General features: G+C 43.7%; 1 protein-coding gene and 1 non-coding gene across 3 annotated transcripts in view; both read right to left on the bottom strand.

Moving 5' to 3' along the window:
- The window catches only part of USP42 (ubiquitin specific peptidase 42), a 521,578-nt gene that overhangs the window by 343,835 nt on the left and 151,878 nt on the right, over nt 1–25,865 (bottom strand). For both annotated transcript variants that reach the window (XM_085629020.1, XM_085629022.1), the window contains exons 6-7: nt 20,495–20,562; nt 20,295–20,365 (exon numbers count right to left, since the gene is read on the bottom strand). In XM_085629020.1, coding sequence (XP_085485146.1) covers nt 20,295–20,365; nt 20,495–20,562 — 139 coding nt within the window. The remainder of the gene's footprint in view (nt 1–20,294; nt 20,366–20,494; nt 20,563–25,865) is intronic.
- LOC146796447 (U6 spliceosomal RNA) lies at nt 6,727–6,828 on the bottom strand. The gene has a single exon (XR_014970182.1). It is a non-coding gene; the product is annotated as a U6 spliceosomal RNA (small nuclear RNA).

The following is a 25,865-nucleotide window of genomic DNA, read 5'->3' as shown; positions in this document are numbered from 1 at the left end:
CCCAAGTGCCCCAGGCAGTGAAATCTCTACTCTACTCTACTTCCCCATTTGCACTGAGCAAGTGACCAGGATCCCAGCTCCCACAGCCGCGTGGCTTGCTAGCCAGCAGCCACCAACCAAGGGCCCCCTGCCTCCCATAGGATAACATTGGGCCTAACTCACTCTGCACCCGGCTGCCCCTGTGCCGCTGAGGGTGTAACAACTGTACTTACCTGACCCTGGAAGACCGGTGAGTCTATGGCTAGAACCTTAACTCGGTAAGTCGAGTACTTACCCAAAAGCCGATAACTCTCTTTTCTTCCATAGGGTAACATTGACTGGTCTCACTTGGAAATTCTTCTAAGTGTGGAGTTTCTAAACTTTAAAATATTCACCTAAAATCAACCGAGTAACGAAAACAAAAATACTCACCTGCTATTAGGAGAGATCCCAGTGCTGGATCTTGGTGCCCAGCACTTACCCTGAAAAGTAATTACAACCATACTTACCGCTAACCCATTTTTCTTCCATAGGAAACCATTGACTGTTTTTCTGTGAAATTTCTTCTAAGTGTCGATTTTTGCAAACTACAAATATTCTTTAAAAATTGCACCAAGTGTGAAAAGTAATTACTTACCTGTTTTAGATAGATGTCCCAGTGCTGAACCTAGGAGCCCAGCACTGGATTAAAAAAGTAACAAGAACATACTTTACCTATAATTTGAATTTCCTTCCATAGGATAACATTGCCTGGTTTTTGCTGAAAAAGATTTGAAGTGTCGATTTTGCAAACTGACAAATATTCTTTACAAATTGCTTGTATAACCAAAACACAGTCTTTCAACTGTTTACTGGTGATGCACCAGTGCTGGATCCAGGATCCAACACGGAGTTAGGAAAAGTAACAATAACCCCACTTACCTGCTAAGTGAATTTCCTTCCATAGGATAACATTGATGATTCTGTGAGAAAAAGTTTCTGTCTCAACTTTTAACCCCTTGAGTGCCCCGCCCTTTCCACGCCCTGTGCCAGGCGTTTCATTAGCGGGCGGGGTTCATGACGAGATAGTCTCGTCATGGGCACAGCGCAACCGCGCTCCATGACGAGACTATCTCGTCATGGCCACTGAAGGGGTTAAAATACCAAAATATTGCTTAAAAATCACTACTGTAACCAAAACGCTTTTTTACTCAATTGTTTACAGGAAATGTCCCAGGACTGAATCCAGGATCCAGTCCTATGGTTAGAAAAGTAATCCTTAAAGTAACTAATTGCATTTAACTAGAAATTCCCATTGAGCTCAATGTATTATTGTGTTTGAAATTGTGTTGCCTATTGCAACCACTGTAACTATTATATTCAAAAGTCTATTGCCTATTGAAAAGTATTTATCTAAAGCATCTCAATCTGAGAAAATATATTTTGATACCTATTGTTGGTTCTAAAATAAAACAACAACATATTTTTATACAAAAAACATTGGCCTAGAGTTCAGTTCTTGAGTGTGTGAGACCATTTGCTGACTGAGTGTGTACAACAAGTGCTTTACACTGTCCTCTGATACTGCCTTACTGCTCGACCAAGCTACCACTTTAGAGAGTAAGGTTATATCTAACTTTAGCCTCTGCCAAACCTCTGGGGACTGTGGACTCAGTACACACTGTACCTATTTGGGAACAGTATATACAGAGCCACTATCTTACAGTACTTCCTCTAGAATGGTCATGCACTTCGGATGAAGCACTGTCGTTCGTTTGCGCTCCTGATCAGCAAGCCGCTCAAGTAAGCCTCCTCCCCAGCGCCTTGAGACCCTTACAGGTGAGTAGTCGCGCTTAACAAACACATGATTGATTGATTGGAAGTAAGGGATTATGTGGTTGGAGCTCCACCTCAGATGGGCACCTACCATAGCAAGACACTTTGTAAACACCCTTGGGGCTGTGGTGACCCCAAAGGGTAGCACCCTGAACTGAAAATGTTGGTCACTCACCACGAACCAGAGGTACCAGAGATGTGCAGGGTGGATCGGGATGAGGAAGTAGCAATCCTTCAGGTCCTGGGCAGTAACTGAGTTGCTTTGCAGTAATAGAGGAATGACATCCTGGAGCGTTACCATGTGGAAGTGCTCTGACAGAATGCATTTGTTGAGGGTCATCATGTGGCTGTGGGTCAAATGGGACATTACAGGGAATCCTATGGATTGCCTGGGCTGTCCCCCCCCAAAGGCAGAATGCAGAGAGCCCCATGGTGATTCAGGTAGAGGGGCTGCGTTTGGTTGAGGTGAAGTGGAGAGGTTGGAAGAGGAGGAGAAGAAGATGGAGAGAAAGTGGACTCGGCTGGGAAAGCACAGAACTGGTGCCCCCGGTCATGAGGTCTCCTTATTTTGGCCAGTGTCTCGGGCTGCAAGTCAAGAGTTTCCTCAAAAGCCAACTTTATTTTAATAGGGAATTGTATCTTGAGGCTTTGGTGGAGATCGAGTGAGGATTCTGCCAGTTTGTGGATGGATCAGGATTCTCTTTTTCCTGGCATTGAGAACTTCCTGAAGGCGCAGCATGATAGGTTTTTCCTGGTCATCGGTTGCAATAAAGGACAGAGCTCTAGATACTGGGCGCTTTGTCATCAAAGATGGTTTCTGTCTCACTTTGCCCGCTGAAGGTGGTCTGGAAGCTGTCTTCGACATCAGAGCCAGGCACCAAGGCTTCAGTATTTGCTTTGATGCCGGGAGCTGGCTTGGCCCCGGATCCTAATCAGGTTTTTGGTGTCGCCCATGGCCTTAAGGCAGTGGTGGAACGGAAGAGTGACTCTGGGCTTCAGGGCTCAAGGCCTGACCCAATTGAGGGTGGTACTCAGTTTCTGTTCAGTGACTGGAAAGTGGGGCATGGAGGGGTGTTCTACTCACCGCAGCGGTCTTCCTCGTGTATATCTTGACAGGCTGAAGTTCTTCAGACTTGGAGTCTGAGTGAGAACTGGCCTTGGGAATTGAAGACAAAGGCTGGTCAGACAAGGCTGTGGCTATGGTTTCTTGTTCAATGTCCCCATCCCCGAAGAGAGTAGGGGTGTCGACCCCTTGCTGCTGTGTGATAGGTCGGTGAGTGAGTTGTCATTCTCAGCAATAAAAAAGTGCCTTCTTTGAATGAAGACGAGCCAGGCAGAGCAGGAGGCTTCATTATGGTCCTGGAGCAGAGGTTACACACCTGGTGGAGGTCTGTTTAGGAATATCTGGCTCGACACTGGACAGTTCTGCAATGTAGTCCTTTCCATTACGGATTGGCCATTCTTGGAGCAGAAGATGATGGAGTAGACCCAAAAGGAAAGGCCCCAGACGGGGTGTTGAAGAGATCCCAGTTGTCGAAACGGACGGGGTAGCACAACAACTCTGAAAGGGTAGTAGATGTGATGAATGGCTTATCAGCAGGCTGGAGAATCCCAACGGCCTGAAGACTATCATCGCAAGCAGTTGACCAGGAGCTTGTTGGAAACACGGCCGAACCAGAATGCAGAAATGTTAGACCTGTCAGCCCTTTGGGTGGTCCCTCCTCATCATTATTTATTTTGTCCCACTTTTGCCTCAAACCCTGTTTGAATTTTTCCTTTTTGGGAACCACCAGACTTTTTCGTGTTGCTGCAGATTCAGGGAGCCATTTTAGCTAACCCTGAAACTTCTGTCTGAGGGCCTGGAGCACAAAATGGTGGCCACCTGTGACATCACCAGCATCCACTGGAACCTACCAGCACCTTCCAGAACATTCCAGAACTCTGTGACAGTTGGAGGCGGTTTAGAATGTTGGGAGGTTAAGACAGAGTGTTGGCAGTTGGAGCTGGCAGTTGGCACCTGACTGGTGAAGGGAGAGCAGCACAACAGTGAAGGAGGAAGGAGTGAAGCAGCAGGGGTGGAAACTTGTGCCTGGAGTGGGGTCCATAAACCCACCCTTGATACTTGTCCCTACTGACGGATCCCAGCCTGTAGCCCTGTGTGGGAAGAAGCCAGAAAAACTCATCCTAAGGACCTGGACAGCAGGAACAGGCCTTAGAAGCAGAAAGCAGCAAGATCCTGACCTGGAAACTGGTTTCCCTGGAGTCCGGCGTCGAGTAGCCTGAGACCTGGAGCCCGAGGTGGAGAAGCGGCGCTGACTGAAGAAGCAGACGTCGTACCCGGAGCCGCCTGAGGTCGTAAGAGGGCGCCGACGGAGGTCGTGAGGAATACCAGAGGTCGAGGAGGAAGTCAACCGAGGTCGAGTGAGCGGCGTCATCGGAGGAGTGAAGTCCGCCCTCCGGAGTCGTCGGAGACCGAGGTGAAGTGTACCGGAGGTCGGGAGTGAGGATCGCACTCCGGAGTCGCCCGGAACCTGAGAGGAGGAGCACCGGAGGTCGGGGGTGAGGATCGCACCCCGGAGTCGCCGGAAGTCGACATCGAGGCCAGGCCGGCTGACGTCATCGAAGCCGAGAGCGCCATCGGACCGGAGCCGCCCGAAGTCGACATCGAGTAGAGACTGCCCGACGCCGTCGAATCGGAGGTCGAGATCGAACCGAGGCCGCCGACATCGGACCGGAACCGCCTACCGGCGTCGTCAAAGAACTGACATTGTGCCGAGGCCGCCGAGATCGAACCGGAACCGCCTCACGGCATCGACACGACTCCAGCGGCGTCGGAGCATCAGAAAAAGGGCAGTAAGTGGAGTAGAGGGCGCCTAAGGCCCTGTGGAGACCTGAGAGACTACTCTAAGGGGCTAGGGAGGTGCTGAAACCAACGTGACTGTGCCAGGGGTGAACTGGGACTAACCTAGAGAGGTTGTGTGGAGAGAGAAAGCCAGGGCACTGGTATTCCCCCCGTGATCTACCTCAGTTTAGGCCTCAGCCTTGTCCCAGCCAGGGAGTAGCCCCCCTCAAGCCTTCCACAACCCTACAAGCTGTGCCTGGGCCAAATCAGCCCTTAGGAATTGAAAAGTGATCTGATTACATGAGTGTTGCTGTATACTTTTAATTATTTATTGGGGGCACTGTATTTATTGTGTTTTACCTATTTATTGCTTTACTATATTTATTGGTCCACAGGACTTGTTGGTGCACAATATTTATTGGTACAGTATTTATTGCCTCCGAATATTTAATTGCCTGTATTACCTGCACTTATATTTATGTCCTTTATATTTATGATCACCCCTATTTATTGAATCTTCAGACAGTATTTATTTGACCTGCACTATTTAAAATTTGTATATTGTGATTGACTTATTTATTTTTCCAATCAGCAACTAAGAGAAAAAGATAAAGAGAGATATTTTCATAATTTTTACGGTGTAGAGTCGTTTTTGGAACGGATGCACGCATGGTTATTGTATGGGTATATTGTATGCTTAGCACGGTGCCTGATTCCTGACCACTCGAGCCAAGCTACCACACTGTATGTCCTGGAAGACCACCACCACCCTTTCAGAGTGGGAGTGTGGTTTTCCAACAAGAAAAAAACTATTTAAAAAGTGACTTGATTCCCATGGACATTTCCATCAATAGTTAAGGTCACTATACCTCGGCAGTTGAAGACTTCTTCGAAAAAAAACAAGCCTATTGCTTTTCCTTCGTATACCGCTGTTTTCAGGTGACTTACTTCAATTGAAATCAATCAACACTACATATCTCAGAATGCGCTTATGTGTAAAATAAATGTCCTAGCCCAACGCTAGACAGCAGGAGTATACACATCATGTGCATCTACAGCTATATATGCCACGAATACAAAGGTTACATATCAACTGAATAATACTTTTAATGCAGCCTACATAGCCTTTACCACTAGTCAAAAACCTTTAATGAGAAAGTCTGACATACTGAACTCAAAGGTTCGAGGTTTCTGTACAAAAAGACAATCTGATCCCAATGACCCAGCCAGTACATCTGGACCCAGCTGTAATGGTGTATTGACATTTATAAGAAATTGATATTTAGCTCCACCGGCCCCAATCTGAAACTCACAAACATAAAATGTACTCAAGCATAACATGGACTATAGATAAACAAGACAAGTGAGATTAAGATATTGACCAATAACTCCACTGGAATGAATGTTAGTATTGGCCCCACACTTATCCATTAAGTCGCCTGCCTTTATAAAGAAGCACGCTCTCAGAAAACAGTGATGAGGAACTAAAAATATGAAGATAGAGTCAAAGCTAATAAGCCAGACTGGATCAATCAAAAGCGAAAGAGCATACAAAACAAATCTCAACTGCCTGCTAGCTTAAGAAAGAGAATGTCCTAATAATTCTGAATAAGGGTTGCATTACATGGCTTTGTACAGCCAGATAACTTGAGGGTATATGTGGTTCCCAGGTAAAGTGCCACCGAGGGGATAACAGCTTTCGAAAGAAAAACCTTTTTCTGATGTCTATAAAGCTAGGCATGTCTCAGAACCTGCTAAAATCGAGGCATTCCTATGGTAGCAGGCTGACATGCTTGGAAAAATTCCATGTTTACTGCTTCTAAATGGGTGATGAGACAACTCCAGACCTGGGCATAGGTAGTTTGAATTTTACCAATGGTAAGCACAATATTCCGTATAGCGTAGAATTAAATTCTGCTATCTAGATTATATCAGTAATGTCAGAAACAGTATTAGGTTTAGAAAACATAAGCTGGTTAAAGAAGAATTTCAGGAAAATGTCAGTCTTGGCATGCTAGTTTGGACTTACAACCATAGAACACACTATTTTATTAGACCTTTGAAAGGAATGGCAGTTAGAACTTGGCCCTGAAAATAGGTAACAACACAAATTTGGGAGTCATCCTTGTGCAGGAGAAATGCTAATCTTTTCTGCATTGTTCCAATTTTAATACTTGCGTACTGACCCAAGAGGAATTGGTACAGGTCAGACTTAACATAATATGTTGTGACAACAGGGAATTAGATAAGGATAAAGTTAAACAATGATAAAGGTAAGTTCTCCACTTAACCCATATCAAAGCCCATCATAAGGTTTCCCTCTCTTTGACAATGTTTCACAAAATTGTGACTATAGAATTAGGACATGTCTCAGGAAAACAAAAACGTCTGGTGTTTAGAGGTACAGTGAATCCCTTTAGGCTGGAAGAGGTTGGATGCACAACGGGACATATGAATCTCTTATACTACGTAGATTATAAGTAAAGAGACAGACATCAGATATTTTATGATGTGTGTTAAGAAGTGCTCAAGATCCAACATTATTTTAATAGAAAATGACCTTGTTGCCATTTAAGACAATAGTAAAGAAGGTCAGACTGACCTACATCCTCGAATATCACCTTTGAAATTACACCTTTTTCAAAGTTCCAGCTTCCCAAAAGCTTATGAAACATTTGCATTAAGCATCCTGATAAAATGCACTGATGTTCAAATGGTTTGCATTAAATGACCCTTGCATGTGCAATGAACCTTTAGCCTCCAAACATAATAAAAATAGGTTGATGTTTCTGTGCTTCAAGAGTCCCAGAAAACTTGAGCCATTACAAAGTCTCTTGAGGAAGGTTGCGTATGTGCAGCAAACGGTTTGTGATGGAAGCTGAGCTGTTGCTGCTTATAAAGGACAAAAAATGTTTGGTCACGTTGGGTAAATTACCCAAATGTCAAATGCAGACTTTGCAAGATTGAGTGCATGGCACTGCTTCTGACATGCAGTGAATTTTTTGAAACCGTAAAAAGGAGTTGAAAAAACATTCCAACAAAGTAGATTTAAAACAAAAGTTAGAAAACCGTAATAGGATCATGAAAAAAAAAAAAGATTGAAAATGTCGGTAATGGACAGATACTGAACAGTGCTGAGCAGAATTTACTAGGGCCAAACAAAAGATCTGTACATAAGCAAATCAGAGGAGCCCTTCTGTCTAACTACTGTTTGAGAAGATGTTTAAAAAATGTAGGACTAAATAGATTTGAGCTATGAACAAGGTGGATGAAAAGGTATGAGAAATATAACAATACCATTTATAATAATACGGAGTTTCAATGAAAACCTTTTTATTTTTAGCCATATCGAATGGGGCAGTTTCTTTCCCAGGTAATATTAAGTGAGAGCAACGTTTAATACTTGGACAAAAAACTGCTCCAGTTCATGATAGCTGAAGCTATGCAGGGTTTCATTTTTAAATAGGCCTCCTTGTACTGCACACCTTCCATCGCCTGCTTTCTTTTGGTTGTCATACAGGCGCACTGCAGGGAGTAGAATCTGAAGAGGGTAGGAGGGGAGAGACCAGGGCTAGCCCATAACAATATTAAAGTACCTTGTCTCTCCCGCCTGCCTCCCTCCATTTCCACCAAGGCAGGTGTTCTCACCCAGGCAGCCGATGGCACTCCCCTTGCAAGTCTCCAACTGTCAGCTCTTGCTGGCCCACACTGTATCCTTCTTGATGGCTTTGTGAAAGCACTAAGTCAAGGCAAGTGTAGAGATAAATCAAGTTATAACCCTGATATCACACATCATCAATTATAAGGGTGGTTATGCAATATTTCCTATACCAAACATTAAAAAGTAATTGAGCACGACTTTCAGCTTTCGTATATAGCTGTGCCTCAGCCGCAACCCTCCTATTGCTTCCAGTTATTGTCAAAATATTTGCAATAGGTTATATAGTTTAAACAAAGGAAGGAAGGATCTGGAAATAGATACTGACCCGCATGTATTCTGGGATAGGTGATTAAACAAGGCTTTTCCAATTAGAAATATTTATCCTACTGCCTGAAACTATTAGCAAGTATGATATTGTGCACAGTTAACACTTAAACGTCCTGTGCAAATATGCTGCATAATCTAGCAAACTTTAACTAGCTCAAAAATTTAAAGATTGTGTTTCCCTATGAAAACAATGGCCCAATCTAAAGTTTCCAATTGAGATACCATAAACTAGGTAATTGTAACAAAGTCATAGCAACAGATGGTCCTTTTAGGTGAAAAACATTGACCAAATAGCATTCAGACTTTACAACGAATTACCCATTAAGAGCGATAAATGTAAAAAAAAAAAAAGAAACACGCCTTGTTTGATTTCTGTAAATAATGAACATAAACACAGTGGAAGCCTGATCAACAATGTGCCCTGACAAAGAGATGAGTCCCATCTTACTTTCGTGGTTGTGATGAATGTGCACCAGTCTTTGTGGAGGTCATAGTACGGTAATAGTAATATAAACAGAACAAATACATTAGATAATCATGGAGCTATGAATCTGAAGAATTTTGGAAGAAACATTACAATTAATTAGCACCATGTTCATTGACGCCACCTGAATGAGTTTTGGAAATTTGATTAAAAGGAGAAACTGGTCCTCTGGTTATTTTCTACTACACTGGTAAGGGAGGAACATGCTCATTAGTGATTTTGACTGACCTTTTATGATTTCTTAAGCACTCACATGTCTGTCCACTGGCTTCTTGCCAACAAATACATTTGCCAAAAGGATGAAGAGACAATATCAGGTAGGGATACTATTTAAAAAAAACAAATGCAAAACAGAAGATATGAGGGGATAGTAGGGGGAAGTAGAGAATTCGAAAGCGCAGTTGCAATGTTAAAAACTTTCCCGCTCAGATGTTTTTTGTGTTTTTTTTAAATGAGAAGAGCAATATAGCACTAATGACATGGTGAATGTAGATTTGTCCAATATAACGATTTAAAAACTAAGCACTGCATCTTTATTTTGATCTTGCCAGAGAGATAACTAGTTAGGGGAAGAAAGTCAGGGTGGCAGAAATTGTCATTTTGGGGGGAAAGTCCAGTTAAACAGTGACAAGTCACAATTTGACTAATTTGAAGACTTGACAAAAAGCGCTTAACCAGTGCCAAAGACAAGGTAGACCCATCACGGATATCACAATTGTTGTGACACCTGAAGTTCTGGTGAAGGTGTCATGATGAGCGAGAATGTTTCTTAGATGTTTCAGATGAAAGAAACAAAGACACTGCCCTGGGCCGTGCAAGTGAAACTGATAGCAACTTTTGTTACTACAGAAATTGAACTGTCTTAGAAGGTGGCTGGTTCACAAATTTATTACAGCAGTGCTTTTCTACTATCGGAGTGCTTTTCCAAAAGAAATAAAGCAGCTAGGTGTCCAGAGAGGCAAGATTGGTGTGAGCCAGTGTCTCGTAGCGCTTCTACTTTTTCCTGTACCTTCTGTATTTTTGGTGTACAGATAATGTGTCTCAACACTGGGATAGGCCTGCCTCCTGTGCTTCACTTGTATCTGGGCTTTGTGCTTCCTGAACACATTATGCTTTCCTTTCTCAATTGCTACCTGCACAGTGCAGTGCAGTAAATAAGCTTAACCAGAAAGGCAAAGTGAGAGTTAAGAGACCATCATACCTTATCAGCCTGCAACACAGAAAGCCAACAGGGGATGCTATACTGGACTGCCCGGAGCAAGACCCAATAGTTACCATAGCAAACTGAGTCTTGGATCTCTGATGGAAGCCCAAGAAGGAGGCCTGATCAATCCCTCAGCTCAACAGGCTCACAGCAAAGCACAAGGAATGAGAGACTAACTATATCATGCAAAAATGGCTTAGGAACTTCACACCCAGACTAGCTCAACTTGAGGGTAACACAAAGTGTTCAGAGTTAGTGAGTGTTTTGTTTCCAAAGGGAATGAATTCCCAGGTGCTTTGTGGCCCTTACCTAAATGAGAAGAACAAGGTCTTGTGTGAACAAGCTGCATAGTACTGAGGAGATAACAGTCTCAAGACCAAGTACATTTACCTTCCATAGGGTTACAGGCATCTGGGGCCATATGTAGGTAGCCCAATACCGGTCGGTAACGGCCGATTTTCGGTAAATATACCGTTACCGACCGGTATTTAGGCTTTTGAGATGTAGGGGGATCATTTCTGTATTCGGTAATTTACCGAATCGGTAAAATTACCGAATCGGTAATTTTACCGATTCGGTAAATACCGAATACAGAAATGAGATGTAGGGGGAGTGTGTGGTGGGTGTGGGGATTCGTTATTTACCACCAACTGAAAGTTGGTGGTAAATGACGAATGTCTCTGTTAATGCATTATTTGGCCCTTAGATGTGTGCAATGTGGCAGACACACATGCCCTCAGGGCATGTATGTGTGCCACATGTGCACACATGCAGGAATCAGGGGTGCAACAGGGTGTCAATGTGACACCCTGCCACCCTTGATTGAGCTCCCCCCATTACCGATTCGGTATTTACCGATTCGGTAATGGTAACTGACTTCCCATTGATTCCTATGGGCCTCCTGGCCCATAGGAATCAATGAGATACAGGTTACCATTACCGAATCGGTAAATACCGATTCTAAAATACCGACACTTACCGAATCGGTATTTTTTTACCTACATTACATTTACCGATTCATAAATACCGAATCGGTAAAATTCGGTATTTAAGAATCGGTAAGGAATATGCTACTTACCAGTATGCATCTGTTCTTGGCATGTAGAGCTGCAGAGTTGTACACTTAGCATAGATCGCCATCTGGTGTTGGGCCCGGATGTTTGCAGTTTGTTTTTCTTCTTGGACAGTCTTTGGAAGTCACGAGTTTGGTGACTCCTCCTTCGGTCCGTACTGCGCATGGGCTTCGGCTCCATCCTCAGATTGTTTTTCGCCAACAGGGAAATGATGGAGCTTGGTAATCACAGTGAGAAACCCATGTGTGTAGTATCTAAATAAGATGTACTGGAACGGATACAGGTAGCCGGGGAGGCGGGTGGGCGTGTACAACTCTGCAGCTCTACATGCCAAGAACAGATGCATACTGGTAAGTAGCATATTCCGTTCGAGGCATATGAGCTGCAGATTGTACACTTAGCATAGATTATATAGCAGTACCCAACCCTAGCGGCGACCACCGGTATCTGTTGCAGTGGTTTGAAATAGTGTCTTTAGTACAGCCTGGCCCACTCTAGCTTGCTGCTTGGAATGCACATCTACACAGTAATGTTTTGTGAAGGTGTGCGGTGTAGACCATGTGGCTGCTTTGCAGATGTCATCTAAGGGTATATTCCCTAGAAAGGCCATAGAAGCCCCTAACTTTCTTGTAGAATGGGCTTTAGGCGGAACAGATAATGTTCTTTTAGCCTTTTGGTAGCAAATCTGTATGCATTTTACAATCCACCTAGCTATCCCTGATTTAGAAATGGGGTTGCCTTTATGTGGTGGAGAGAAGGAGACGGAACAATTGTTTAGTCTTCCTGAAGGGTTGCGTTCTTTGTATGTAGTATAGCAAGGCCCTTTTTACATCGAGTGTGTGTAAGGCTCTTTCTGCAACAGATTGAGGTTGCGAGAAGAAGACAGGTAATTCCACCGATTGATTGAGATGGAAGGGGGAAATGACCTTGGGCAGGAACTTCGGATTTGTGCGAAGTATGACCTTGCTGTGATGTATTTGTATGAAGGGTTCCTGTATAGTGAACGCTTGTATTTCACCAACCCATCTAAGGGAAGTGATAGCTACGAGAAAAGCTGTTTTCCAGGTGAGAAACTGTAGCTCGCATTTATGCATTGGTTCGAAGGGCGGACCCATTAGTCGTGTAAGAACTAAATTTAGATTCCATACAGGGGAAGGTGGTGCCCTGGGAGGAATTACTCGTTTAAGGCCTTCCATGAAGGCTTTAATAGCGGGCACTCTGAAGAGAGATAAATGCTGTCTGTTTTGTAGATAAGCAGCGATCGCTGCTAGGTGTAGGCGTATGGATGAATATGCCAGGTTACACCTGTGAAGATGGAGCAGATAGCATATGATGTGCTGTATGGATGCATCTAAAGGGTTGATTGTATTGTTACGGCAGTAAATAACAAATCTTTTCCACTTTGCGGCATAACATGCTCTAGTGGTAGGACGTCTGGCTTCCATGATGATGTTCATGCAATCAGGGGGAAGGTTAAGGTATCCGAATTCTAGGATTTCAGGAGCCAGATCGCCAGATTGAGCTGAGCTGGGTCCGGGTGCCTGATTTCTCCATGGTTCTGGGTTAGGAGGCATGGGGATAGGTGCAGTTTTTGATGTGGTACCACTGATAGTTGTAGTAGCGTGGTGTACCACGGCTGCCTGGCCCACGTCGGAGCTACCAGAATGAGTGTGAGGGAGTGCTGTTGTAGCTTCCTGACCACTAATGGAATTAGTGGGAGAGGTGGAAAGGCGTATGCAAATCTGCCTGACCAGTTCATCCATATCGCATTGCCCTTGGACAATGGGTGTGGGTATCTGGCGGCGAAGCTTGGGCATTTTTTGTTTTCGTGGGTGGCGAAGAGGTCTATCTGAGGATGCCCCCACTGTTGGAAGAATGGCTGAAGAACTTGCGGATGCAGTTCCCATTCGTGTAGTTGTTGCGTTTGTCTGCTGAGCAGATCTGCCATGGTGTTTTGTACGCCTGGAACGTGTTGTGCCAGGAGAAAGATGTTTTGGGGAATTGCCCATCTCCATATGCTCTGGGCTAAGCGGGAGAGCTGGGGAGAGTGTGTCCCCCCCTGTTTTTGGATATAATACATTGCAGTCATGTTGTCTGTGCGAATGAGGACTGCTTTGCCCGAAATCTGTTTTTGGAAAGATTTTAGGGCTAGAAAGATCGCCAAGAGCTCCAGATGGTTGATGTGGAGCAATTTTTGCTGTGGCGTCCATAGACCTTGCATTGTGAGGTGTAGGAGGTGCGCTCCCCAGCCGGAGAGCGATGCGTCCGCTGTTAGAATCACCTGAGGAACCGGGTCCAGGAACGGCCGCCCTTTGGAAAGGTTTGTGGTGTTCCACCACTGCAGAGAGTGATGTGTGCGGCCGTCCACCAACACCAGATCCGTCAGCTGACCCTGGGCCTGGTTCCACTGTTGTGCTAGGCACTCTTGAAGTGGACGCATGTGTAGTCTTGCATGGGGCACTATAAAGATGCAAGACGCCATCATTCCTATGAGCTTCATGAACACTCTTGCTGGAAGAGAGTGTTGGGGAAGGAATGTTTTGCGTAAGGCTTGAATGCTTGTGATTCTGGCTGTGTTTGGATAGGCAATACCTTTGGAGGTGTCTATAGTGGCCCCGAGATATTGCTTTGTGTGAGATGGTATGAGGTGGGACTTTTGGTAGTTCACCGTGAAGCCTAGCTGGTGGAGCAGTTGGATGGTGCTGTTTGTATGCTGCACGCATTGGTGGTAAGACGCGGCTTTTATCAGCCAGTCGTCTAAGTAAGGGAAGACGTGAATGTGTTGACGTCTGAGGTGTGCTGCTACTACCGCTAGGCATTTGGTAAACACCCGTGGTGCGGTGGTGACCCCGAAGGGGAGAACCGTGAATTGGTAATGTTGCCCGTCCACCACGAACCTGAGGTATTTCCTGTGAGAGGGGTGTATTGGAATGTGAAAGTATGCGTCTTTCAGATCCAAGGTTGTGAGAAAATCTCCCTGACAGAGGAGCGGGAGGACTTGTTGTAGGGTGACCATATGGAAATGGTCTGAATGTATGTAGGCATTTAGAGGCCGGAGGTCCAGAATGGGCCTGAGGGTCCCGTCTTTCTTTGGTATTAGGAAATATAGGGAGTAAACCCCTAGATTTTGCTGATTGATGGGGACCTGCTCTATAGCGTGTTTTTGGAGGAGGGAGAGTACCTCCTGTTTGAGCAGTGTGGAATGTTCTTGAGACATTGGACGGTGCCTTGGTGGGATATTGGGCGGGGTAGATGTTAGCTCGAGACAGTACCCTGACCGAATGATTTGGGTCACCCATTTGTCCGATGTTATGGACTCCCATGCGTGGATAAAGTTTTGTAGTCTGCCCCCGACCGGAGTGGAATGGTCTGGGGGGAGCGGAGGGAAGTCATTGTGTGGGCGGGGTGGCAGAACGGGTGTTGTTAGTTTTGCCCCTGCCCTTATTGTTGTTGCCTCTGTAACCACCCCTTTGGTTGCCCTTTGAAAAGGTATTTTGAGGAGGGGATTTGTAGGAGGTAGAGGTGCTATCGGTGGAGAAGCCTCTGCCTGTGCCACGAAAGGAGGAGCGTCGAAAGGAACGTTTAGACGCTTGTGTTTGGAGTGCCCCCATAGACTTTGCTGTGTCTGTGTCCTTTTTCATCTTTTCCAACGCTTCGTCTACCTTGGGCCCAAAGAGAGTTTGTTGGTCAAAGGGGTGATTGAGTATGGACGCCTGGACTTCAGGCTTAAACCCTGAGATCCTGAGCCAGGCATGGCGACGAAGCAGGACACTGGTATTTATGGCTCTAGAAGCAGTGTCGGCTGCATCGAGGGCACACTTAATGGAGGTGTTTGTAATGAGTTTACCCTCCTGTATTAGCTCATGAGCCCTACGCTTGTGTTTGTCGGGGAGGTGCTGCATAAGAGCCTCAAGTTCGTCGTAGTGTGCTCTGTCATAGCGCGCAAGTAGCGCTTGTGTGTTTGCAATGCGCCACATGTTTGCAGCTTGAGAGGCGGTGCGCTTGCCAGACGCGTCTAGGAGTTTGGATTCCTTGTCTGGCGGTGGGGCTTCTCCTGAGGACTGGGAGTTAGCCCGCTTTCTAGCTGTAGAGACAACTAGGGAATCTAAGGGAGCAGGGCCCTTAATGTATGCAGGGTCTGTGGGTGCCGCCTTATACTTTTTCTCTATTCTAGGGTTTAGTACCCTGGCCCTGACAGGGTCTTTGAACACCTCTGCGGCATGCTTGGTGACACCCTTAAGCATGGGTAAGATAGAGGTGGATTTGTCCTGTATGTCGAATGTATCCAGTAAGAAGTCGTCTTCCACTGGTTCAGTGTGCATGTCCACCCCATGGTAGTGTGCTGCTCTCTGCACTAAATGATGGAACCCTAAGGAGTCCTCTGGAGGAGACGGCCTGGATGGGTATAGGTCGTTCTGAGGAATATCGGGTACATCAGGGTTATTGTAATCCTCCCACGGGTCTGGGGTCCCTGGTGGAGTGGGATCCATTGGGGCGTCCGCCGGATAATTGTCCGGGTCCCCGTCGTCCGGATCTGGGGACGGGGCCGGAGAGTAGTGAGGTAAAGGTGGCGGAGACCTGGGAGGGGGAGGGGGTGGAGGAGGTAGGGGACGTGGTAGTGGGGAGGGCACTCTGAGGGGAGAAGTAGCAGAGTCCTTCCGTTTGGGTGGTGGAGGAGGAGCCGGAGTATCAAGGCGTCTTTTCTTGATAATTAAAGTCAATAGTCCAGTCTTTGGATCTTTGGACAGAGTCTTTTGTAAAGGGTCTGGTGTAAACAGAGCCAATGGCGTCGAGTCGTCCGTCGGCACCGGTGATTTCGGAACCGAGGACTTCGATGGTTTGTGTGCGCCATGCTTTTTTGGGGCCTCCGGTTTTTTCGGCGTCGAAGGAGTTTTCGGCGCCGGAGCGTCGGTGCCGACAGATTTGTGTTTGTGTTTGGTCGGCACCGAGAGTCCAGGCTTCGGCACCGGTGGCTTCGGAGTCGAGCTGGATATTGCTTTCTTCGGTGCCGGATGCTGTTTTTCGGCACCGGGCGTCAGCTGGCTCGATCCCGAGCTGCCGTGAGACTTTGGAGGCTTCGACACCGGGCCCGAAGGTGGGGTGATCGAAGCTTTGGTCTTGGTTTTGCCCAGGCCGGCAGGCGAGGGAGTAACCTGAGTCTCTTTGGTTTTGGGCGCGGGGGTGGGAGGGGGCACAGTACTCACGGCCCGCTGCGCCGGTGTGATGTCCTCCACGTCGGAGTCGTCGGCCTCGGAAGCGCTGACGACGTCTTCTTCCTGCTCGGTGTGTGTTTGCCCCGAAGCTTCGGCGCCGTCTCCGAAGATGTCCGGTGGAGCTGCAGACGATGAGTGCGCCATGGTGCGTCGAGCTTTTCGATCCCGGATGGTTTTCTTCGATCGAAAAGACTTACAGGCGGGGCAGTCTCTGGCCTCGTGTTCTGGAGAGAGGCAAAGATTACACACCTGATGGAGGTCGGTGTGGGGAAATTTAGACCCACATTTTGGGCACTTTTTGAACGGAGTCCTTTCCATCGGCCGGGACCGGAGTCGAGGAGGGCCCGAAGGCCGGTGCCGATGTACGGGATGGAGAAAAGTGCCGCTTCGAGAGATGAAGATGATGATGAAGAAACGAGGATTTTCCGTCGAGGCTGGAACCGTAGAAGTTCGAAGCCGGAGCACGAAGTATCACATCCGAGCCCGATGGCGGAAAAAAACAATCTGAGGATGGAGCCGAAGCCCATGCGCAGTACGGACCGAAGGAGGAGTCACCAAACTCGTGACTTCCAAAGACTGTCCAAGAAGAAAAACAAACTGCAAACATCCGGGCCCAACACCAGATGGCGATCTATGCTAAGTGTACAATCTGCAGCTCATATGCCTCGAACATGTAATTTACCTACATAAGGCCCCTAGTGAGGTTGACATCCACGAGGGATCGTCCAGGGGAGGAAATGGCGAGTAGGGGTGGAGCAGATGCCTCATTACCTTATCACCAGAAACAGTACTTGATACTGTGTCTGGTGTCCAAAACTCCACACTTACTTTAATTTTGTGAACATGACAGAAGCGGATTCTGAGCCACACCCTTAAGAGGAACAGAGGGAACTGGAGGCATCCAAGGATGGGGACATGCTTCATATGACGCAGGTATGCATGTGCAGTACCTGCTAGCTAAGGTCAGTTTTCAAACAAGCTTTAGAAGTAGCTTTCAGCCCTACCTGTATGTGGAAAAAAATATTCATAAGAAGGAAGAGTTAGGATGCAAGTTTTACTATGCGTAGGTGCCAACTGCGACGAAAGAAGGCTCAATGGAGAGTTGAGAGATGGGAAGAACTAAAATATATTTTTTGATTTTGCGAAGTTAAGAAATAATAGCATGTGAGTTTATGAATAACGTTATTGACAAAAACTCAGGGTGTCAGAGCAATGATAAATGCAACCAAGATATGATGTAAATTTAATGTAAAGAGAAAGCCAACCCCTAAACTGATACAATCTCCAACTTCTTTCTGCAAAATTGGTAGGAAAGGACCATGGCTTAAAACATTGAGGATTTTCTGGAAGTGAATGAGGTAAAGGAGGATTAGTCAAAATCTATGCACCAATGCAAGGAAAAACATTGGTGTTCACATCCTAACAAGTTAGAAGGTTCATCATCATTGGAAGTGATCAGTCGGAGACACTCATGTTCGTTATAGAGGTATCTACAACAGCAGGCCCAGATATAAAGAGAAATTTGTGTTGGGGTCCTTCGTAGCTGGAGCACTGTTCTCAGTGATTACTAGAGCGACACAAACACTACTCCAAGAGAGTAAGCATAAAAGTACCACCATCGATTAACAATTACATTCAATCTTCAATTCAATGGGGAAATCGGTTTGCTGTTTTAAAAATCAAATTACATGTTTAGTTCAGATTTTTTAACCTCTTCAATGCCCATGACGAGCTGGTCTCGTCCTGGACCGCGGTTGCGCTGTGCCCATGACGAGACCAGCTCGTCATAAACCCCGCCCGCTAATGCAACGGCCGGCACAGGGCGGGGAAAGGGGTGGGCACTGAAGGGGTTAAAAGGCAGAAATTAATTAATCAAAAAAAGCTAGTAAAAAAACAAAACAGTCCACTGTTGTATGAAAATCGAACAGAATTTGTAACAGTCTTTTCTAATGCGAAAATAGGCAGTGGTCCAAAGTTGATGCCTATGGCTTTCTATGGCCATTGGTCCATGCGCTTTAAAAGTTGCATATGGAAATGATTGTGCCCGGATTGATGCACAAGAGACTCTCTCAATGGATCTTGATTCGTTGGGAAGCTGCAAAGCATAAGTAAGACTACAAGCAAGAGTACCATTCATACTTATTTACGGGCAACCAAAATAGTTAAATTATAGGCTACCCTGTTGGGCCTTCAAAGAGACTTCGATTGCCTTGAGACATAAGTATATGTTTGGAATAAATGTTAACTTAAAAGTAAAGTATTTTTGGTAAAGGTCACTCAAGGGCAAAAGGGGTGATGGAACAACATCTAAAAAGCAGTCTAAATGATAAAATTTTAAGAAAAATAACCAATTAAAGGCTATTCTTGTCACCACTTTTGTGGATGAAAAAAAGTCATCCTTTACTAGAATGATAGGGACAAAAAAGCACAACCTTTCGGGTCTCTTATCAAGCAAGCGTAAAAGTTGAAATAATCTGAACACCTGTAGATGGGCTATCTTATGATTTAGAAGTACAAAACAGATTTTGACCAGGCTAGAATGTGGTTAGGAAGTTCACACTGATTAGAGTTAGGATAGGTCCGGATAAGCGGTTCTGAAGCAAAACATGTGGATGCTGGTATTTTATATTAACTGAAGTTGAGGAAACAATGTTGTGGCTGGTATAAAAGGAGATAGAAACCCAAAATCATACCTTAGTGAAACATGAAATTGCGTAAGCTATGCATGAAAGAGATTCTTTTGACTGAGAGGATCTTGACTTTTAGATTGAGTAAAATGGAGCTTATGAGAAAGCTAAGAAAGGTGAATTGCAATTGATCTCAAAAGTGAAAATACAGGATTACGTAAAAGCCAATGTCTCGAATCTTTTATAACAAAAGAAGCTTTGAGAGATTGAGATGATATATAGCACTCCAAGAGATCGAATGGTCAAGAGCGGGGATTCAGAAAAATCAGAAGAGTGGTTTCCTTTTTAGAAAGAGACACAGTGTGCTCAGAATGTACTACATGAGGGTTGTGGTATGGGGATCGCAGAACTAAACTGAAAAACACTGTGCTAAATAATGGGAACAGTAAGTCTAAATAAAATGCGCGTCTTGTCCTTGAGGCTTACAACAACAATCGGATTTGATGTAAAGTTAATTTAGGAAACTTTTTTCTTCCAAGAAACTGGCTCAAAAAATTAAGTATTCATATTATTGTTAATGGCTTAAGTTTTAGATACTGTCAATCATTACTTATGATATCTAAGTTGGTAATTAGAAACACACGGTTACAATGTAATTACAGTAAATATTGTAATTACAACAACCTACTAAAAGACATATTTGATAAACAGAAATCTATTGGGTATTCACAAGTTTAAGAAAGCTGTGTATCATTAGCTGTTTGAAGTATTTGTTTGAGACGCCTTCTTAACCAAACTGTGAACATAGAACACATGCCTTATAGAATTGTGCTGCTTTTATACAGAAAACTGTTCAAACTGGTTTGTCTGAAATAAAATGAAACGTATTACTCCACAGTTCGAAAGAACTCACTTCAAAGAGGGGTGTTACTTCTGTGGGGTTCATAAGTAGGCTCTTGTAGAGTATAATGAGATCTCCAAGCCAGATGACATTAGAGGTACAAATTGTAAACAGGCAGGAATTTGTGAAGGGGAATTGCTTGATATCACAAAGTCAAAAAGATTTTACCTTTATTTCCAATGGAATGTCAAGATATGGATCGAATGTATCTGAAACTCCCTTGCAGTTCAAGCACTTAACTGTAAAAAAGACAGTTTCAAACATGAAAAAACAAAAGTTAGTAAATGCTTTGCTCCAAAAATATAATTCAGCATGAGTACAAGATAAACATTTTTTGTGTTAAAACCTCTACATTTCTTTTAAAATACCTCTAGAACGCAGGTAGCCTCCAAAGATTTGACAAATAAGAGTTGTGGCCTGGGTATGTCTGTCCAACCTAAAAAACATGAAAAAATAGGTAATCAGAGCCCTGTAAATGTGCAACGACTACTATTGCGCTCTAAAAGAAATATCACAAAACAAAATCATTAATAACTTATTTTAGCTGCATTGGTATTGACTGGCAAATTAATTATTTACGTATGACACAGATAAATGTTCTGTGATTCCGTTTTGCAAAACTAGAGAAAATTACAATCATCAGAGGCGATGTCAACAGCCAGACACTATGAGTCATATGTGATGAGCCTGCAAAGCAAAATAGGTGTTTATTCAGTGAAAGATAATGTGGTGTTACTAGAATAGACACTGCATTCCTTTAATTTCCTGTGCACTCCAACCAATGATAGGGTATTACTAGAAAGATCTTGTATCATAAACAATAAAATATAACTTAAAGTGGTATAATTTATTAAAGAACAGGGCTATGCACTGTTCCTTTTTATTGATAAGAATGAATTCTTTGAAATCTGTTTCTTCTCTCTTTTAAGCGGTTATCGTTTTGGACCTTATGATTTTCATACTCCTTTCTTTGGGTCAATATGTGGAGATGAGAGAATGAATCTCATTACCTCAGAATTATAATAAATGTTGAATTGTTATATAATTTACATTCAACGTACCCACAATATTGTGATTGAGTATTCTCTCTTTTAATTTCAGATTTTTATCATAAATCTGAAAGTCCAATTTACAAAGGGCTCTTCATCATTAAATGAATCAATGTTTTTTTATATATCTAAACCACCACCGACCTACGTCTCAAGGTGAGATATTTGTAGTTATGTGATTTAACTACAATATGCTGTTCATATTTGGACTTTACTTATTTAGTTTCTCTTGTTTTCCATTCCAGTTAAATTGAATCGTTTATACATCTGGTATGAGATGACATCCATCTTTCACTCTCGAATCACCAATATAAATTTTGAACTTGACTTGCTATCAATTCAAGGTGAGACAGCAGTCTTTATTTTGAGTTTTAGTCTTAGCAAATAAAGTTAGATGAAAGCAAAAAATTGCATTTAGAATTTTGTTTTCAAATTATTATAAACTTGTCAAGAAGAACATAAAAGAATGTATGGTGCCTTATGTATACTATGATTCTTTCTATGTGTAATTGAGAAAACCTTCAAAATAATGGAGTACTATTTGTAGAGTATCTTAAAATTTTGTAAACATGCGTCAGTCCGTCATTTTTAATTAGTGTTATAAAAATGTTTTTATATTTGTTGCAGCCCTGAAGAAGTTACGTTAAACTGTCTTTACAGGAACGAAACGCGCTGGCTGTCGTTGTGTATTTATCATCTATGAAATAAAAGTCAAAAAAAAGAAAAAGAAATATTTTGGACTCTCTATTCTATGTTTAGTGCACCTCCATTTGTTTAAAAAAATAGTTAGATCTGTTTACAGAGGCACCATTAGGTGAAGGGTGCTGGAGTTTTAGTGCATAAACAGCCTGATAAGGCGGCAGTATTATAAAAGTGAGGTGCTACCATTTATGTCTGTCACCTTCTAGTTCTTTTTTGATATCAATAAAATATAATTGTTTAAAACTTAAAAATAAAAAGGTAGAGAAGTATGGGATAGGATAGGATTTTATATGACCCAAGAGCATATAGAAGTCTTTCCCCGACCCATAAGGCTTTCAGAGGAGAGTCCAAAAGTGCCCAGAGTTTCAAGTGAGAAACAAGGTCAGAGCAGCAAAATAGGATGATGCCTAGAATGGCTGGAGAACTGGCATTGCCATTTAAAGGAAGAGCACTCCAATAGTATCCCACCACGCCCTATCAGTGACACTTAACACAATCCTATTTTTACAAAAATCAAAGATGCTAAGCAGGAAATTGCTTTTGAATACTGATCAAGTCAATAATATCCTCTAAAGGTTTGAACGAACCTCCAAGTAGTCTCTCTCAGACTTAGGAAATCGAGATATTTATTAATGCAGCAGTAACTGCTCTGCCCCTTGTAGAATGAGCTTTGGGCCTATCAAATAAAGGGGCATATCAGCAAGGGCTGGCGATAAAATTATCGCTGCTTTAGCGTCCGTTTTCGGACGAAAAGCGGCGATAGTTTTATCGCCCTATCAGCATGGATACGCTAACGCGTGGATCCATGCCTTCGCGCCCATTTCCTTAGCGCCTCGCATTGCATCGCTAATGAGATGCGAGGTAGGCGTTCCCGGCAGGAATCCAGAGAAAATAAAAGCTTACCCGGCTTCTCCCTATCAACAAGGGAATCGCTATCCCGCCTAGCGACTTAAAAAGCAGCGCTAACCGGGTGTATCGCCGGTTTCTTACGCCTACTATTTTTATTACCTAGCCATACTTGTCATGGGAGGTGGATTGTCATGATAAGTCCACATCTCCCTATTTACTATATTTGCCCTAACGCTGTGTTTTATCTCTGGAAATACTGAGAGAATGCCGAATTACACCGCTATTGCCGGGATTTCTATCGCCTCGGCGATGCGCGTTGCTAATAGTGCGCTAGCCGGGCGATAGAATCCGGCGATAGGCGGCGTTAAAATTGTTCACGCTAAACACGGCCAGCGATAATTATCGCTGGCCGTTGATGATATGCCCCCAAGTTCTTTTTAGCACTGCCATAACAAACTCAAATGGAGCAAACAATCTATCTAAAAATAATTTGTTATGTCTTGGCTAGTCCAGTATGAATGGGCTCATAATTGGAAAAAAAGGAATTCAGATGGTCTTATTTCCTTAATCTTATTAAAGTAGGCCATCAAACCCCTCCTAAAGTTCACAAAATGCAAGAAACTCTCTGTTGCAGAGGAGAGATTTTAGAAGACAATTGTATGATAGATGGTCTGACAGACACCAAATCTGCAGCTACTAGGAAACTCAAATGATACTGCATGAAAACCTCAGCTTTGTGGAAGACTGTATATGGTTTAGTATACCAAAGTGCCTAAATCTCATTGGTTCTGCAGGCAGAAGTGTGCCTACAAGGAAAAGGGCTCTGAGAAAAGAGGTTTAATAAGCACTTTTTCTACAAGATATAATCTTGTAATTCAAAGCCAGCACAAACGCCTCACAGCCAGGCCGTGGCAATATGTGGGCGCTGCCACATCAGATCAATAAGCCACCACACTGTTGACTTTATTGAACTCATTATCTCTTCCTGAAGACACTTCCTAAAATCGTCCCTATATTCTCGAGGATGTTTTCTGTAAAAGGTTGGCAGAAATCCCTTAAGGAATCATTGTACCTTACAAGCAATGCTTTTGAGGAGGTCTACAGATATTGTGGTCAACAGCATTAATCCATTTACATTCCTGTGCACGGGCAAATTTTTAGCTAGAGAAGTCAAATGTTGTTTCCTTGTCATAGAAGACAAATCACAGAATCCAGTTGAAGATCTTTCTGCCAAAAGTATGGATCTTGATCCAGACACGTAGACTTTTACTGCGGCCGGACAAATGCTGATTTTACTGAAGCCAGTGTCAACAATAGCTCCATTGCAGGGTCTAACAAACCTGGAAATGGGGGAGTAGTCTCTATGTAGTAGGCTGCAGATAAAGAGTCTCAAAAATGAGAGAGAAAATTGTCTGGATCGTAAGTATGCGTAGGAAATGGGAGAGGAGTTGGCCTAACGACTAGGGCGCTCGACCTCAGACCTGGGGAACTGGGTTCGAGTCTCGGTAATGACGCTGAACATCCTGTGATTCTGGGCAAATCATTTAATCTCCCTGTGCCTAACAAAGAATGAATGTGTGTCCTCATGTAACGTAACTGGTGCTATGTAAAGCGCTCTGATACCTGATTGGATTTGGGTCAAGTTTGCGCTATATTAAACTTGCAGCAAAAAAAAAAAAGTGCCCCTTTTTACATGATTACCCCCTAACATTTTGTCAGATACCCGATGCCAAATTGACTGAGTGCGCCCTAGATCCCTGCCTATCAGGCTCCCATGGCCTGTGTTCTTTCCCAAAACTGCACCTTTGTTTCCACACTTGGCACACCTCTGGGCCACATGTAAATCCTTTGTAAAAGGTATCCCTGGTACCAAGGGCCTTGTGGCCCGAGAGGGCCTCTGAGGACTGCAGCATGTATTATGCCACCCTCAGAGACCCCTCACCTTAACGCCCACACACTGCCATTGCAGGCAGTGTGTTTTGGTGCAGACTAAACTGAAAAGTCGACATGGCATCCATAATGGGTGCTATGCCCACAAACAATCCAAAAATTGTCTTTAGTTCAACTCATTTTTGAATTGACAAACTTTTTTCTAAATGTTTAAAAGTGTTGTCAGGGCCTTGGATATGTTACATTAGCACTTTTTTTTTTAAAGAACTTACTGTAGTAAGGGACAAACATTGACAATATCGCAGTTAAATGAGCCCTTGCAAACCAATTTTTCACAATTTCAGCATGATTATAAAATGCTCAAGGCAAAACTTATGCGTGCAAGCTTGAGACGTGCTTTATCCCAGTAGCACGTGTGAATGTTGCAAAAACCGGCTGGTGTAACATTTCACTTTGAAGTTTGGTTTCACTTCATTAACTCACGTCAGTATGGTTGTGTAGCTTGTAACTGAGGCGAAATGTTGCACCAGCCGGTTTATGGAACATTCACACGTGCAACTGGCACAAAGCATGTATCACGCTTGCAGGCATAACTTTTGCCGTGAGCATTTATTAATCATGCTGAAATTATGAAAAATTGGTGTGCATGGGCTCATGTCAATGTTTGTCCCTCTCTCAATTTGCACCCAGATGTCGAACAGATTACATAATAACAAAATGCTATCTAGTTACAGAGGCTTCTTGGGGACATGGAGCTACGTCAAACAACAAAGAGCCAGAATATTGAAATATGGAATGAACAAATGGAGAGGATCGTTTCAACTAACAAAATCACATTTAACAAATGTATTTCAGTTTTTTTAACGTTATTTACATTGCTCACATTATTGATTGGTTTTTGCAGGATTGTGGTCTATGAAAATCCATCTCTGTTTCTTTTGGTTTGACAATGTTAGTCACATGGTTGAGCTTAAAAAAATGGGTTGCACCTGTGGCGATTCATACAAGTTTAAAACTCATTTTATTTTGTGGATATCTTTGGTTGGTTGCACGAAAGTGTTAAGCAGCCGGTTGCGGCACTGAGAAAGGGAAAATATTTATTTTACATCCGTGACACAGTAAGTTTGAAACAGGGTTTATGAGGAGTTTTGGATTTTCTGAGTTCAACACGTGCCACTATTGATTATGAGTTAGCAGCTTTATAGCACGTACATTTCAGTGAGCAACACACGTTTTTGATTATTGAAGT

Source organism: Triturus cristatus, chromosome 10 (assembly GCF_964204655.1).
Source record: "Triturus cristatus chromosome 10, aTriCri1.1, whole genome shotgun sequence".
NCBI classification, from domain to species: domain Eukaryota; kingdom Metazoa; phylum Chordata; class Amphibia; order Caudata; family Salamandridae; genus Triturus; species Triturus cristatus.
Note: the sequence above shows the minus strand (reverse complement) of the source record. Positions and strands in the feature narration are given on the sequence as shown.